The 15,752-nt window shown below is 56.8% G+C and overlaps 1 protein-coding gene across 1 annotated transcript in view; it reads right to left on the bottom strand.

Annotated features, from left to right (window-relative positions):
* The window catches only part of CAMK2B (calcium/calmodulin dependent protein kinase II beta), a gene marked incomplete at its 5' end in the record, with an annotated part of 94,582 nt that overhangs the window by 20,139 nt on the left and 58,691 nt on the right, over window positions 1–15,752 (bottom strand). The window contains 7 exon segments of the mRNA XM_084246718.1: window positions 314–436; window positions 610–704; window positions 1,389–1,472; window positions 1,560–1,662; window positions 4,440–4,512; window positions 10,331–10,396; window positions 13,110–13,164. Of these exon segments, the coding sequence (XP_084102844.1) occupies window positions 314–436; window positions 610–704; window positions 1,389–1,472; window positions 1,560–1,662; window positions 4,440–4,512; window positions 10,331–10,396; window positions 13,110–13,164 (599 nt within the window).

The raw sequence follows: 15,752 nt of genomic DNA, 5'->3' as shown, positions 1-15,752 counted from the left end.
CCCCCCACCTATCCCTAGCCTGTCCCCACCACCTGCCCCTTAGCCTGTCTCTTCCTGTCCTAAGCTGTCTGCCCTCCTGCCTGTCCTCCCCCCACTGTCACTTTCCCGCCTTGTAGACTGTCCACTCACAACAGAGGTGGGCCTCCTCCACCTGTGCACTCCTGTCCTCCCCAGAAGTGAAATCTGCCAGACCTATCAGTGTGTCCCCAGATACCTCCATGCAGCACTCAGGAGCCCAGGGGTCTTTGCAGTGCCGGGAGAAGACCCAGGATCAACCTGCCAGCTGGGGTGGTCCGAGGCTGGGGCCACTTACGCAGACCCAAGGATGCTTCAGGGCCTCGTGCGCTGTGATGCGCTTGGCAGGGTTGATGGTCAGCATCTGATTGATGAGGTTTTTGGCTTCGGGAGTGACCGTGTCCCATTCAGGGGATGGGAACTAGAAAGAGAGCAACACGAAGAGGGGCTGAAGTCCCTCCCCAGACAGAAGCCACAGTTCGCTACGGGTTTCACCCTCTGCCATGACTCTGGGAATCGAGGTCCAGGTTAGGTAGTGTCACCCTGTTCCTGGCCTCTCCCAGATCCATGGGGGGGCGCCAGGAGGGTACTCACATCATAGGCTCCGGCCTTGATCTGCTGATACAGCTTGTGCTGGTCCTCATCCCAGAAGGGTGGGTAGCCCACAAGCAGGATGTAGAGGATCACCCCTGGGGACAACCCAAGAGCACAGGCCTCATGATGCTGCCCCACACCCTGCACCCTCCCATTTCCCATGTCCCAGTGGCTGGACTCCAGCCTGCTCCTGCACCTCCTGGGGCCCAAAATACTCCCACATACCAGGCTGGGATGGAGGGGAGAGGGAAGAGGCCTGGCTTTGGCACATAACAGCTATGGGACCCCCAGCAAGTTCTTTAGCCTTAGTGAAGTTGGGGGCCCCTGCCCAAAGTCAACAAACTCCAAGACAGCACTGGATCTCCCCCCATAGCCAGTGTCAGCAAGTGTCACTAATGGGAGAGCCTTGTGTTGGCAGAAAGGCATAAGCAGCCCCCTTACTCTGCCCCTCTCCCTCCCTACTTCACAAGGGAGGCCCAAGCCCAGCCCCCTCCACTGTTCTGCTGGCTCCAGCAACCGGCCACAGAGTCAGCCCCGGGGTGGTCTGCAGGGCCTCCACCCCTCCCAGTACCCAAGCACCCAATGTGTCTGTCCATGCGCTCACTACTCGGGCAAGATCTCTGCTGAGAGCAGGGAGGGCACCAGAGCAGTCAGCTTCCAAGCAATAGGGACACATGGCAATTCTAATCTGGGTGGGGCGGGCCTCCTGGCTATGGGGCCCGGCACAGGGCGGACAGTGCAGATGTGCCTCCCCAGCTGCGTCTACATGCAGGCCTCACCACACGCCCAGATGTCCACTGGCTTGCCGTATGCCTCCTTGCGGAGGACCTCTGGGGACAGGTAGCCCGGCGTACCAGCAAACCCTGGTGAGAAGGAAAGAGGTATGTGAGGGGCTCCGGGGCTGCTGACACCCCCACCCTATCCCCTCACCCAGCCAGCCAGGCACTTACCAAACCATGCCTGCTGGTCCCCCTGCACTTCAATAGCCAGGCCGAAATCCGCCAGCTTCACGGCCGCCCCTTTGCACTTGCTGGCTAGGAGCAGGTTCTCAGGCTGCCAGAAGGTGACCGGTCCCAGGGCATTTGGTTTACAAGGGGGGCATCACGGGGAGAGGCAGACAAAATAAAGACAACAGTGGTTTGCAGGCAGGGGAGCATAAGTCTGACCCTAGTCATGTGGTGACCCCCCGGGGCACAGGTGACATTCCCTGAGGGCCCCAAGGTGTCACAGTGCAGCCTGGAGTCCTGGGCCGCTGGGGCTATGCTCCACAGTTGCCCCCCTCCCAGTGGCAGGAACAGGAGCCCAAGCTTTGCAGGTGGATGCTGGCTCTCACAGTATGGGCTCAGGTCCCTCACCTGCAGGAACAGTGAGCTCAGGGGCTTGTGGGACCAAAACCAAGCATATCCTACAAGCCAACAAGGGGCCATGGCCCCACTGGCAGAGGGCTTGCCTACTATGGGGGCTAAGGCACTTCCTGAAGAAGAACAACTAGGGACCCCACCTCTCAGCAGAGCAGGGAGTCTCACCAAGTCCTACTGGTTCCAGAGCAACCACCCAGACACAGGATGGAGGGGACCTGCTCTAGCCTCCCACCTGTCCAGTGCCCGCAGGTGGGGAAGGCCCTGAGCATGCCTCCCCATCTTGGGGAGCAGCGTCCTTGCTCAAGCTTGGGCAGTGCCAAGGGGGCTGCTGTCTCGATGGGGGACCTATACACTGGGCCCTCCCATCCTAACCTGTCCCACCAGCCTCAGAGCTCAGGTTTGGAGACTTCTCCCTGACTGCCAGGGGGCTCCCAGGGGCCCTCAGTCCCCTTGCCAGGCAGCCTCGCAACAGGCAGGCCCGCTGAGACCACACAGCTGCTTTGGGGCTACCAAGAAATGTAAACACCACCCATCAAAACTTGTTAACAGCACTTGTAAACCTGAGGTGTCAGGATTTGACATTCTTAGAAGGATGAAGTTGCCAGCCCCACGGGACAGAGAGCAGACCTTTTCTCTGGCGGCTGAGTGGAGCCTACAGAGCAGGCCAGGACCACGTGGCACACATGTCCTTGCCTGCCTAGAGCAAACCCAGGGGTCCCTGAACATCTTGACTGTGCCGAAGTGGGCACATCAAGTAGTTGTAAATATGCTGGGGGCTTGACCTGATTTACAGATCAGATGCCCCACCCCTCCCCACCTTGTTCCTCTCCCCAGAGTGAACAACTAGCATCCCTTTAGGGAAAGGAGTTAAGGGAACTGGTCCCCCAAAAGAGTTGGGTTAAAAAGGTCAGAGGGGAGGTAGGTGCCCTCAGCTGGGCTGCCAGCAATGACCCTCCCCCTGCTGCACCCTGGTTTCCTCAAACCCCCCTAGGATGGCATCACCCCCTACCCCCTATTCTTGACCACCTCCTCACCTTCACTAAGAGCAAACCTGCCACAGCACGACTTCAGGGGGCATCTCAATTAAGACACCGACACCTGATAGGAGGTGGAGGCCAACTCACCCTACTCCACCTTTTTTTTTCCAGCAAGAATTCTGGGATAAGGGGGAACACCCACCTCCATTTCTATGCCTTGGCCTCACAATTAACTTGTCAAGTCCAGGAACAGGTGGGGGACACATGCCTACCTCCCCCAGAGTAAGGCCAATTCAAGACTCAGGGACAGAGGGCAGGCCCAAAGAACACGCACGGACTGGGGCATTTGAGGACACGGGAGAGGGTCCCGGGGCAGCTCCCGGTGTGACAAAGCCGTCTCCAGAGATCAGCTCACACGCACCCCTCGAGGGCTCATTCATCCATCACAAGCCCCCTTGGGCTGGCTGGTCTCAACTGCCCCCACGGGGCCTCTCAGCAGGGATGACGGGCCCAGGGCTCACCCTGCCCCACCCAGAAGAAACAGACCAGAACTCAGCCTCAGAGAAATGGAAATAGAAAAAAAGAGATTGAGAAGGAAGAGAGAAAGAACGCGAGGGAGGGGAGGGGGGAGAGGGGAAGTGAAGGGGAAGGGAGGGAGGGAGGGAGACCTAGAAGGAAAAGGAGGATGAGGAAGAGAGGGGGAGGGGAGAGAAGGCACTTCCTGAAGAAGAACAACTAGGGACCCCACCTCTCAGCAGAGCAGGGAGTCTCCCCAAGTCCCACTGGTTCCAGAGCAACCACCCAGACACAGGATGGAGGGGACCGGCTCTAGCCTCCTACCTGTCCAGCGCCCGCAGGTGGGGAAGGCCCTGAGCATGCCCTGAGCATGAAGGGAAGGAGAGGGGAGGAGGGAAAGAAGGAAGGGAAGGAGTGGGGGTACACAGGGGCGATGGCTGCTCCTCCCGAGGCCTCCACCCGCGCTCTGGGGGTGACAAACCTTCTTTTGAGCAGTCTGAAACTTCTTGGGCCAGAGCTGAGATAAGGGCAGCAAAAACTTGGAGAAAGGACTAGAAGTTTGCAGACCAACAAATCAGGGCCCTTACCCCTACTCCCTCGGCCCCTGCCCACCTGCATGCAGGTCACCCGTGTCCCACCCGCCGGGTCCGAGTCACAACCAGAGGCCCGAAAGGGAGGTCCCAAGTAGACATGAGCTAACAATCTGATTTTGGGCAACTGCCCCTTCTCGGCACTACAGGCCTAGGAGGGACGTGTGCAGAAACACCCGTGCATGAGCACACACAAGCACATACTTCTCACACAACGTGCAAGTATGCAGTGTGCTCCTGCACACATACACGCACGCACATGTATGCACACACCAGTGCACGAGTGCTCCCCACACATGCAGTGTCTCCTGGAACACACTGCCTCACCCCAGGACCCCCTTTTATATGACATGCAGATACAGAGGACAGCGGGGTGGGAGACTCACCTTGAGGTCCCTGTGGACAACCCCCATTTGGTGGCAATGGAGAACGGCCTCCAGGATTTGCTGGATGCAGTGGCTGCAGCAAACAGCAGGGCATTAGTGTGGTGACCCCCACCCCCAGGGGTCGGCAGGGCTGTAAGAGCGGCATTGGGGCCTGGGGTCCCCAGCCTGGCGGGGAGCCAAGGGAAAGCAGGGAATGAAGGCACTGCTGCCACACAGGAGAGGAGACACTGGCCAGCAGGGGGCTTCTGGGGATCCCTCTTTGGTCCTGAAGGTTAACACAAGACATGGCCAGGTCGACTGAGCCCCCACACCCCTGCTGAGCCAGGGCAGGCCCACAGAAGGGACACTCAGATGAAACACCCTGTTCCTGGGTGCCCCTTCCCAGGAGCATACTAGCCAAGCCTGACCTGAGCTGTGGTGCCCTCTGGGAGGGAGGCCAGGGCTAAGGTCCACCCTGCAAGACAGGTCAGGGGCGCAGAAATCTAAGCAGAGAAAAGGCAGGGGAAGAAGGCCGACTGGCTAGCATCGTGAAGTGGGGAGCACCTGGCAGCAGCACCTCTCTCTGTTCTGGGGCAGTGTTAACTCCGCAGGGTCTGGGTGTTCTGGTGTTAGAGCACCTGCTATCTCATATTAATAAGCTTGAATATCACACCGCTTGCTGGCTGCTACCCTGGACAGCACAGCTCGACAGCAGCCTTGGGGTCTGGGAAGCTCTCCTGGTGAGGGCCCTGAGCCAGGGGCTTCCTTCCAGGTCAGGAGAAGTTCCAGGCCTTCCAGGGAAGGACTAGCAGGGGGGAGAGGTCCCTCTGCCCTCAGGCACCTCCGCACTTGTGTCAGTGAGGTCCCCTGCACACATGAAAGAAACCCTATGGCCTAAGCTTGTCCTCCCATAGCCCCAGGGTTCCCCAACAGTTTTGCAGCTGCCCCCAGAGGCAGAGACAGGCACTCGGGGTCCCACATTGCCCCTGTGATGTAACCATTCACAGGAGACTGGAGGCCACAGGCTGCCAGGACCCACTACCTGAGGTCTTGGTCACAGCCTCCCTGGTGGGATGAGGGAGGAATTAGTAGATTCCCTGGGACACCGCCAGCAATGGCTGGCCCCTGTGGAGTGACAAGGTAGGCAGGGGAAAGAGGGATTTTGAATCCCTAACAGCAAGCTCCGAGAGGATATGCGGCCTAATCATCTTACTCAATAGCTCTGGCCACATCTGGAGACAATACCCACTGCATAGAAAAGCAAACCCGAGTCGCTTCCCTGCAGAAACTTAGACCTCGGAATCTTAAAGGGGTGATGGATTCCTGAGAATTGTGGGAGTGGAAGGCCCAAGGCCCTTCTGCGGGAGAGCAAGTCCTCCCTTCAATGTCACAGACCATTCCAATGTCTGCAGTCTCTGCCCCCTGCTCTAGGATCTCCTTCCCTGTGTCCTGGGGTCTGGGAAGTTCTGAGGGCAGAGGTGGAGGTGAGGTGAAGCCCCAGCACTTACCATCAAGGCCGCTGAGCCAGGGCCCCATACAGGGGCCATCACCTTTCCAGCCCCCATGGACCTCAGCTCACACACAAGCCCAGAGCCCTGGGGAGGAGTGGCGACTATTAACCCACAATTCCCAACTGCTGAGCCCTGAAAACCAGGGTCAGACATGCTATCTCTCCTCCCAGGCATCACCATGCCCTTGGCCAGGGCCTCTGGGGCCACCTATTAATCCCTTGGTGCATTTGCCATGTGCAAAGCTGTGGCCCTTTCTCCCAGCACCTCACGTGGCCTTCAGAGCCTAAGGAGGTATTGCTGGGCCTTGGCTGCTGCTCATCTGCCATCCCAGGGAACATGTTTCCAGGTCTGCTGAGGACCCTGCCAGCTGGCTTTCGGGTCAAGTCCTCATGTTCTATCTTCACCCTGGCTCTTACCTAAAGGATGCCCTCTGCCCCTCCATGTCGGGCATGCTTGGGTGCCCATGTTGCCTCTGTGCGGGTATTTGGCCAGAGTCTGTGTCTGCATGGACTGTGGCCCCTGTGAGTGTGGCAACATGTTCTTTCCTCTCAATCTTGTCCTTTAACGTGTTTGTTGGACCCATACGTCCACCTGCCGCACAGTACAGCTCAACATGTCACCTCGATGGGGTGAGCTGTTCCCAATTTAGTGGCGTGGGATGTAGGGCCCCAAACCAGGGTTGAACGCAGAGGCTGAACACACTGAGCAGCACCCAGCCTGACTCTTTCGAGGAGCACTGGCGCCTCCCCATGTCCCTGGGATCGAGCCCACAACTCTGATAACATCTCCATCCACCCATGCCTGCTCAGGCACTTCACGGACACCAAGTGACAAATGTGGCTGCAGGACAGACTCGCTGGTTTCAACCTCTGCAAACCAGGTTCCACAAGAGAAAACTGTGCCACCCCCACCCTACCACCTGGTCACACTGGGCTGACCCCCAGTCCCACTCTTCACAGCATCTTGGGGAACCATGTGGAGTCACCACAGCAGCGGACAGGAGTCCAGGCCACCCGCCCACCAGGGGACCTCTGGGCACAGTTCCCAAGGCCCACCGCTACAGCCAGGGGACTCAGCCTGGAGGACACAAGACTACAGGCCAGTCACGAGTCCCGCCTGCCTCCACCTTCCCTGTTCACATCATGTTATCTTCCTCTGGAAGCTTTTTTTAAAAAAATTCTGAACAGCTGAGAAAGTCACCTCTGCGGTCAGAGTTATTCCCAGCTGGCACTCTGGACACGGGCTGAGCCCGGACATTCTTTTCAGTTTTGGGTTCAGGTGCGCTGCTCCTGCCCCACCCCCGACACCCACCCTGGGGTAGCCCCTCATGGGGTCCCTTTAACCATCTCTCATGAACCACATTGCTTCTTGGGATAAATGGCTTACACATGTTTTGAATGTTTTCTCTGGCTTGAAAAAAGGCCATGCACGTTTCCCAGACACTTCAAAACAAAGGTCCCACTTTGAAGGGGACTGTCTAGCCTCCTCCCAGGTGCCAGAGGTGGGAGATTCCTCAGATGCTCAGCTCTGACAGCAGGAGCTCAGGACAAGGGAAGGGCCCAGCATGCATCTGTCCAGGGGCGCCAGACCTAAGTGTGTCCCCACCCTTACCCCTTTCGGTTCCCTTGACCCCCAGGGAGATGATGCCCGCCCTTGCAGCATGGCTTCCTTGAGTGTGCCATGGCCCTGATAATGCAGGGGTGGCTGGCCCATGTGTGTCTCCATGTCAGACTGTGTCTGGCTCTCTGCCCAAAGCTGAAACATCCACAAAAATGTAAACACGAGGTCATCTCCCACTAGGCCCAGCTCCCAGATGCAGGGCGCCCAGGAAGAGACAGCCTGCTGGCCTTAGGCTTATGAAGGGGATCAGCCCTCTTGCACAGAATACCCAAGGTGCTCAAGTTCCACTGGTAGACAAGCTGGAGGGGACTCCCCAGAAGGACCCCTGGTCCCCTCTGCTTCCCTCCTCACAGCTTGGCTACTAGGTGAGACAGAGTTTGTAAGAAGAAACTAGAAATTTGTGGGGCCTGCATCTGAGTCCCTGTCTCTCTTGGATCAGTTGCTGGATCAGCTCACCAAGGGAGCCCTCCATAATGGACTCTCTGGAGAGGGGTCAGGACATCTACTGTCCGAGAGCAGCAGGGAGGCAGGCTTAGCAGAAGCCAGAGAGAGAGAAAACTGGCCCAATTGATCAGGACATCTGCACAGTGACTCCTCCAGCCCTTCCCCATACCCCACCACTGTGCAGCCCCCTTAGGCCTCAGAGCATCAAGGCCAGGCAATCCTGAAGGTGACCTCTCTAGGTTGGGCCGGGCAGGTGACAAGTCCTGCAGAGAGGAACCCCTTGGTTCCTCTGTGTTTCATACTCTGTGACCTGATGGACACATAGGGGCCACAAAAACACAGCAAATAAGGGGTACAGGGGGCAGGAGGGAGCCACAGGAGTGAGGGAGTAAGGGCTGGGGGCAGGAGGGGAGATGGAGAAGATAAGTCAAGAGACAAGTGGAAGGTAGAGCAGGTGAGCTCAGAGACTACTGGTGTTGTGGGTTGTTTGGGTCATGGGGCTTAGGATGGCATAGGATGGGGGTAGGAGGTGCCTGCAGGGGTAGGGGCCTGGGGTGGGAGTGGATATGGAATGTGGGGTCAGGGTGAGGGTTGTGGGACTGGGAGTGTGGGAGCAGAGCATAGTGCATGCGCCTGCGATGGCATGAGTCCCCCTGGGCCAGGGGGCAGGCTTGAAAGGAAGGTTCTGTAGGCAGGCCAGAGGTAGCTAGGGTTTTTGGCCGAGATGAGGGTGGGAGAATTGCAGTGTGGGTTATGCCTCCCCTCATCTGGGTCATCTGTCATGGAGTGCTGGGGATAGAGAGGTGCCAAGCCCCAGGCTTTGCCCAGTGGTGGGCACTGAGGACCCAGGGGCCTGACAAAAATGTTCCAGATTGGGAATCAGGACTGTAAAGGCAAGCAGCTCCATGAGGTAGCCAGGTGATGCTGGAGGCAGAATTAGAGAGCAGTTCCTCTAGTTCCTGAGTGAGAGTTTTGTCACTCACTGCCCTGCCCATGGCACAGGGTCCTTGGCAGATAGCCAGTTAGGGATCGTGTGTCCTGCCTGGCCTGCATGTTGGCCCGACCAACAGTCCCACAAGCCCCAGCAGACATTAGGAGGCTAGACGGGGGGCTGCCGGGGCCCACCCGGCAGCCCTGAGCATTTCAAAGCAGTGAGGAGCGGTTCCATGTTATTTTCTACTTTTCTTTTAAGTAGGAAATAAATATGCCATCTCCTCTAGGAGACAGTTCATTCCAGGTTGTTCTGCATAAAGTCCTTTCTTGAGGGTCTTCAGGAGAGTGTTCAGCCAGGGTGGGCTGGCCTGAAGTGGGAGCAGCAACAGACCCTTGTCCTGACACCAGCCCCGCCAGGGCACTGCCCCCCAGATCCCCCCAGGCGCCCCACTCTGCACCTTTTCATAAGACCCAGTCATCACTGCTGGGAGAAGTCACCTGTGGGCGCAGAAGCCAGTCACCAAAACCTACTTTTTAAAATAATATTCATTTTTCTTGATTAAAAGTGTAATACATATTCATTGAAGACTATTTATAAAATAGACAAAAGGAAAAGAATTAAAGAGCATCCACAACCCCATCATCTAGAAAGGGCCACTGCAGCCTTTTTTTTTATTAAAAGAGTCACCTCTGTCCAGGGTGAGCGCACTATTAGGATGGACACCGTTGTCATGGATCAGGACAGTATCTGACTCATAATTTTGGGTCACAACAAGCCACCATTCTAGAGAGAGGGGCCCTGCCATGCCCCAGCATCTCCTCCCCCGCCCCCAGACAGAGCTTCCATTCCCCACACCAAGGGTCCGTCTTTCCTGCTCACCACGCTTGGGAGCCAGAAGCCTTTCCCACCAGCACAGGGTCGACCTGCCCTGCCTTTGTGCCTTGAGGGGGCCCCAGGAGGACGTCATGGAAAGGGACCCCCTGGCCTGTCTTTTTGGGAAAGACATTTGAAAAGTGCTCTTCTGTGAGTGGCAGGCAGCCAAGCCCATGAGCAGATGTCCGAGGGAAGGGCAGGAGGATACCACCACCTTGTCTTCTCTCCTCCCACCAGTCATCCCAAGCAGAGTCACTCCTCTCTGCGCCAGCTCCCATTCCAGGGGGAACGGAACAGGTCTGCCCACTCCCCAGTTCCCACACCTCCATCCTGGTCAGACCTCCCAGCAGGGTGGGGGAGGCTGTTGCCAGGGAAAAGACCGTCACCACCTCTCCAGCTGATTGTCTGGCCCAGTCAAGGAAGGGACAGTACATTAAGAGCAGATGTTGGCCAGAGGGGCAGGAGTGGGGCTGAGTAAGGGAAGAACAGGGACAAGAGGAGGGTGGCAAGTATGAGGGTTCCATACCCACCTGGCATCAGCCTCACTGTAGTACTCTCGAGCCACGATGTCCTCAAAGAGCTCCCCACCAGTGACCCTGTGGGAAAGCACACAGAGGTAGTAGATTCTGGAGGCCCCTGTCATCTCCATAACCTCCATCCCATCTCTTCAACCTTTTGAAAGTCTTTGCCATCATCACCACTATCACCATGTCCTGCATGTCATCATCATCATCATCACCATCACCATCACCATCACCTCCACCATCTCCACCCCCCCACCATCTCCACCACCCCCTCCACCATCTCCACCATCCCCGACACCATCTTCACCACCACCATCAGCACCACCATCTCCATCATCACTACCTTCCGCATGTCATCACCATCATCTCCACCACCACTCCCTCCACCCCAACACCACTCTCTCCTAAGTCCGACAGTTTACCAGGTGCTCACATGGTGATATTTAACATCTGTCTTCACACCTCCTCCATGACATTGGCACCTGTGCTCAGAACATGGAGTTTCCAAGATCTAAGTAACTTGTCCAAAGTGGCATCACAGACGTTGGATTCGGGTCTTGGGACTCTTATTCCAGGCCTAAAAAGATCCTGTTTCCATCTCAAGCCCTCCCAAACTAGACATGGAACAACAAGAGATGGGCCAAAAGAGATGGTGCCTGGCCTGGAATCACAGGTGCCTAAGGTCCTATCTCCAGGAGGAGAGCAGGGTGCCCTGTCTATTCACTTTCTTGCCATGTGGCCAAGGAGTGGTCTTCAGGCCCAAGTCAGCATGGACATCCAGGGCAGTAATTACTGCCTGCAGGGTCTCTGGAAACCCAGAAAGCCACCCCTTATGTGGCTGGGAAATGTGGGCATGTAACAGTAAGTGGAGGAGAAACTGTGGCAGAGGGGCAGCCACAGAGGGGAACAGGTAGATCTACCCCAGATCTACCCAAATCAGTAAGCTCTAAGTCTGGAAGACTTCATCTAGAGCTTTCCCACTGGATGTGACCAAGGGGTTCCTCTCTCTGCAACGTGCCTTCCTTCCAGCACCCCACTTGCAGCTGCCCTGCCTCGCATGGTAGTCTTTTCATTGCAATCCCATTCCCATTAGCTCTGGAAGGCAGGACTTCCAGCTCTCAGGGTCTGGCTGGTCCACAGCCACAGGAGTGGGCACTGCTGAACAGTGACCCTGGCACAGGTGGGCTCTCTCGGTGTTGGAGAAAAGATAACACACAGACGTGTGGGGTGTAAACATGACGTGTGGGGTGTAAACATGTCCCCATTCTAGGCTAGAATCACCCTGTGATCCCACTGGACCCTTGGAGCAAGAGCTTTTAGGATCCCACTTTGCCAGGAGGCTAAGGCTCAGAGTAGGTGACCGCCTGAGGGAGGCAGTGCATCTGACTTGAAAGGTGGGGCTCTGGGGTCAGGGAGCTGCAGATAGGGCCCAGGCAGGGCTCTCATCTCTTAAGGTGGAGACAGCCACCCTGACTGCGCAGGGCCACTGGAGGATGAAGAGTGCTGTGAGGATAGCCCAGAGGCTCTTGCACATGGCAGCGCTCTTTGCTGCCCTCACATCACACACATGTGCCCACGCTTACATGCACACAACCCCTATTCCCTAGCCCTCATCTGCTCCTGCAACACATGCACTCTTTCTGTTGGCCACCAGGGGCCCCAGGCATGGCCACCCTCCAGACTGGTGGAGCAGGGGTGGGTATGGAAGCTTACTGCGAGCCTGCCATCTCCTCAAGGGCATTGGGACAGATGTTTCAGGCCCAGCCTCCACCCAGCAGCAGCTGTGTCCCAGGTCAGCCCTGACCACCTGGCTGGTCACTTGAAGTGGTGACTTGTGGGACAAGGGGCACCCGAGGGATGGCCTATCTTCCTTAGGACAGTCCCGACCTCTCTTGATCACAGAACCCCGAGTGGGCTGAGGCCCCCTCAGACCTCTGTGCCCCATGGTGCAAGGCAGCTGTCATTTGAGGGAGGAAGAGCGCCCTCACGCAGGACATCCCATCACCATGGCAACAGCGCTCCTGGACCGCCCCGCCATGTGGCTACCCGGAGACGCGCAGGACTGCCCAGAGCCCACAGCCCCTACCCACCCCAGGGTCCTGAGCAGCACTGACTCATGGATAGCTAAATATAGCACTGCTTAGAGGGAACTGTCAGGGAGGGGGGGTGGTGAGATCACCACTTCTAAATCCAGCAGGAAGTGAGAGGCGGCAGAGGCCCCAGATGCCTTCTTACTCAGCTGCCTCACACACATCCACACACGTACACACACATACAAATCGCACATATGTACACACCAAATATCCACAATATAAAATATCCACACCTCCACAAATCACACGTGCACACACATGCACATATGTGCACAATTTAAGCACATACACCCCTGCAAATCACACATGTACACAATCATGCTTGTTTATGCATCACACACAATCACATGATGACACCTATATGTACAAGCTCACACTCATAAACACAAGTGCGCATGCACACACACCAGCCAGTCAGCAGAGCCCCAGTTCAGCTCTGTAATAAGGACACCAAGGAGGGAAGGTAAAGGAAGCCACTGACCTCTTCCTCTGGGGACACTCACTTCCCTCCTGCCTTTTTACCCAGATGGCCTCCAGCATATCCTGGAAGCAAGGTGACCCTGGGTGATGGAGGGCTGTCCACCAAGGGCCAGAGTGGCCTCAAATCCCACCCAGGCCCAACACCAGGAGCAGAGAGGGCCAGGCCCAACACCGGGAGCCGACAGGGAGACGTCCCCAGTTCAGGCACTTACAGATCGAAGACCAGGTAGTGGAACCCTTCCTCGGAGATGCTGTCATGGAGGCGCACTGCGGGGACAGGAAGGCCATAAAAATCTGCCCACACTGCCCAGCCCACCCTGCACCTGCCCAGGCCCTCAAGGGCAAGAGCCACCCCCCGGCTTAGGGTTAAGGAGGGTCCAGGAGCAGTACCTCCCCAAAGAGAGAGCAAGGGGAGAGCTGTGGCCCCTAAAGAGAGAGCTGGCTCAGGCCCTCCCATATGCTTCCCCCTTTGCTCAGTCAGAGAGTGTCCCAGAGTCAATATGGCTGGCCAGGTTGTCTACGACTCCCGAACGGCAGAGAGCAGCAGGGCCATGGAGACAGGGACAGACCCCACAGAGCAGGTCCCAGAAAGCAGCTGCTGAGGAGCTTCATGGAAAGGAGTCAGTGAGATGCCAGAAGCTGGAGCATCCACCCCAATCTCTCCTGGCAGGCAGAGGGAGGACCACCAGCCAGTGAGGCATCCGTGACTTTGATTCCAGAGCCAACAGGGTCATGAGAGTGATGCCACAGCTACACATGCCCTCATCACTGCCTTGTCTGTCCCAAGGCCTAGAACAATGCCCAGCCCAGAGTCAGTGATTAAATGAATGAATAAATGAACGAGCGAGTGAGAGAGTGAATGAGTGAACAAAGAACTGACCTCCTTTTCCTTGAGCTGAAGATGCACTGCCACTAGACAGCAAATATCTCTAGGAATGACTCACTTTCGACACTGCCCCCTCACCCCATGCTGGAATCTGCCCTTTGCTAGAAGGACTCTGAGGAGTGTCCACACGTGCAGTGCTGCTCTAAGTGCTTTGAGTGCATGCGCTCAAAGAGGAGCCATCTCAGTCATCCCAAGAGGCTACAGATAGAGTCTGGTACGCAGAGGGGTTAAGTTACACACAGCTCTGAGGTCACACGACCTGAAAAAGGCTGAGCAGGAGCATGGACCAGGGATCTGGAACACCCCCGGAACTGCCCTCCCCAGGCCTTGCCCGCTGCTCTTCTGGCAGCCTCCCTCTCCCCACCATGCTGCCCTAGTTTCCAGCTGGCTGCCAGCATCTTCCGTCGTCCGGCTCCAGCCCTCCCAGAGGCTGGTTGACAGTATCTTCATGCCAGGAATCTTACCCTGGTCTCCTGGGCCCCACGCACAGGCAGCTCCCTGGCTACAGTGGCACTTCACCTCAGGCAAAGCTTTGGTACCCAAGGGTGGGCTGGGCCCCAAGACCCCCCACAAAGTCAGGAACCTGCACTGCCATGTGACGTCAGGTGGCCGCACACTTCTGGGCCTCACTCTATTCCAGGAAATGGACGTGGGGTCATTGCAAGGATCGACGGCAGAAACTCTGTGAAGCTCTTGGACTGGCCAGTGCTCAGCAGATGGAAGATCTACTGTCATCAGGTCCTCAGTGGTGTAAGGAACCCCAGGGCCCCAAGCTGGGCGAAAGAGTCCAGTCCACTTACTGGCTCTGGGAGCTATACCAAGCTCTGAACAGAGAGAAGGGACCCTGAGGATGGGTCCTGCGCCAGGCAATCAGGACAGCCATGATGGAGAGAAGTATGTGCTGGTTCTGGGGGGCATGAGGGTTTCACCTCACATCCCTGGTGCTTGAACTCTTCCCCCTCCGCTTCTGCTCTCTGTCTTCACCCCACATTCTCAAGAAGCAAGGTCTGCCTGGCCCCTGTCCTCTGCCAGATGCCTGGGGTGTGGTCAGCCCCCCGCCCCGGGAACATCTTGAGGCCTCAGCCATGCAAAGCCAACACTGACCTCCCTCTAGCCAGCACACACTATAAGCAGAGCCAAGCCCCCTTCACTCCAGCCCAGACCTCAGAGCTGCCGAGGCTGGCATGTCTCCCTGCCACGCACGGGCAGCCTCCTTCCAGGACCATTCTCAGAAATCACAGAAGTGAACAAAAGCTCATGGGTCCTGATTTCTTTCTGGGGTGGGGGTGGCAGTCTCTTCAAGCAGCCACCCCACTTCTGGGTGCCTCCACTTGTACTCCAAGCAGAGAAAGCCTGGATGTCACGGTGGAGAGGACCCACCTTCCACCAGCCTGCAAGTCCCCAAAGGCAGAACCTACCAAGGGACACTTTTGAGGGCCTCTTTCTCCTTCTGTGCAGGGGAACTGACCTCCCAGGTGAGAGGGTGGAGGCAGGGGGAGGTCCACGCAGTTGAGGTGCTGTGAGTCATTCCCCTTGATGGAGGCCAAACCCCCTCCAGTCCCCCGCAGCCTAGTGTAAGTGAGGGTCAGGCTCCCAGACCCTGCTCGAGCATCCCAGCTCCTTGCCAAGAGGCAGGTCCCTCAGGCCACTGGAGGAAATGGGCAGGTATGGGGAGAGGTGTCTAAGTCATTCCCATGTGGACACATTCTTTTTAAAATATCTTTACATTTGGAAAAAACAGTTGCTTATTATTTTGATGGTTTAGAAGAAAACCTAGCTAGCATGTCAGACCCATGATTTCACAGACAGGCTAAGTAAAAGAGTGAATTGTCATAGAATCTATTTAAATAAAAACAGCAAGTAAATAACACAGCAGGTGGCATACAGAGGTGGCAGATAAATGGAGTCCAGGTGCTACCTGAGTTCAGTGGATGGTGACAGCCTCAAGGGGGTGGAGGACACAGGTGAT

The sequence above is a fragment of the Talpa europaea genome, assembly GCF_964194135.1.
Source record: "Talpa europaea genome assembly, chromosome: 11".
Taxonomy (NCBI): domain Eukaryota; kingdom Metazoa; phylum Chordata; class Mammalia; order Eulipotyphla; family Talpidae; genus Talpa; species Talpa europaea.
Note: the sequence above shows the minus strand (reverse complement) of the source record. Positions and strands in the feature narration are given on the sequence as shown.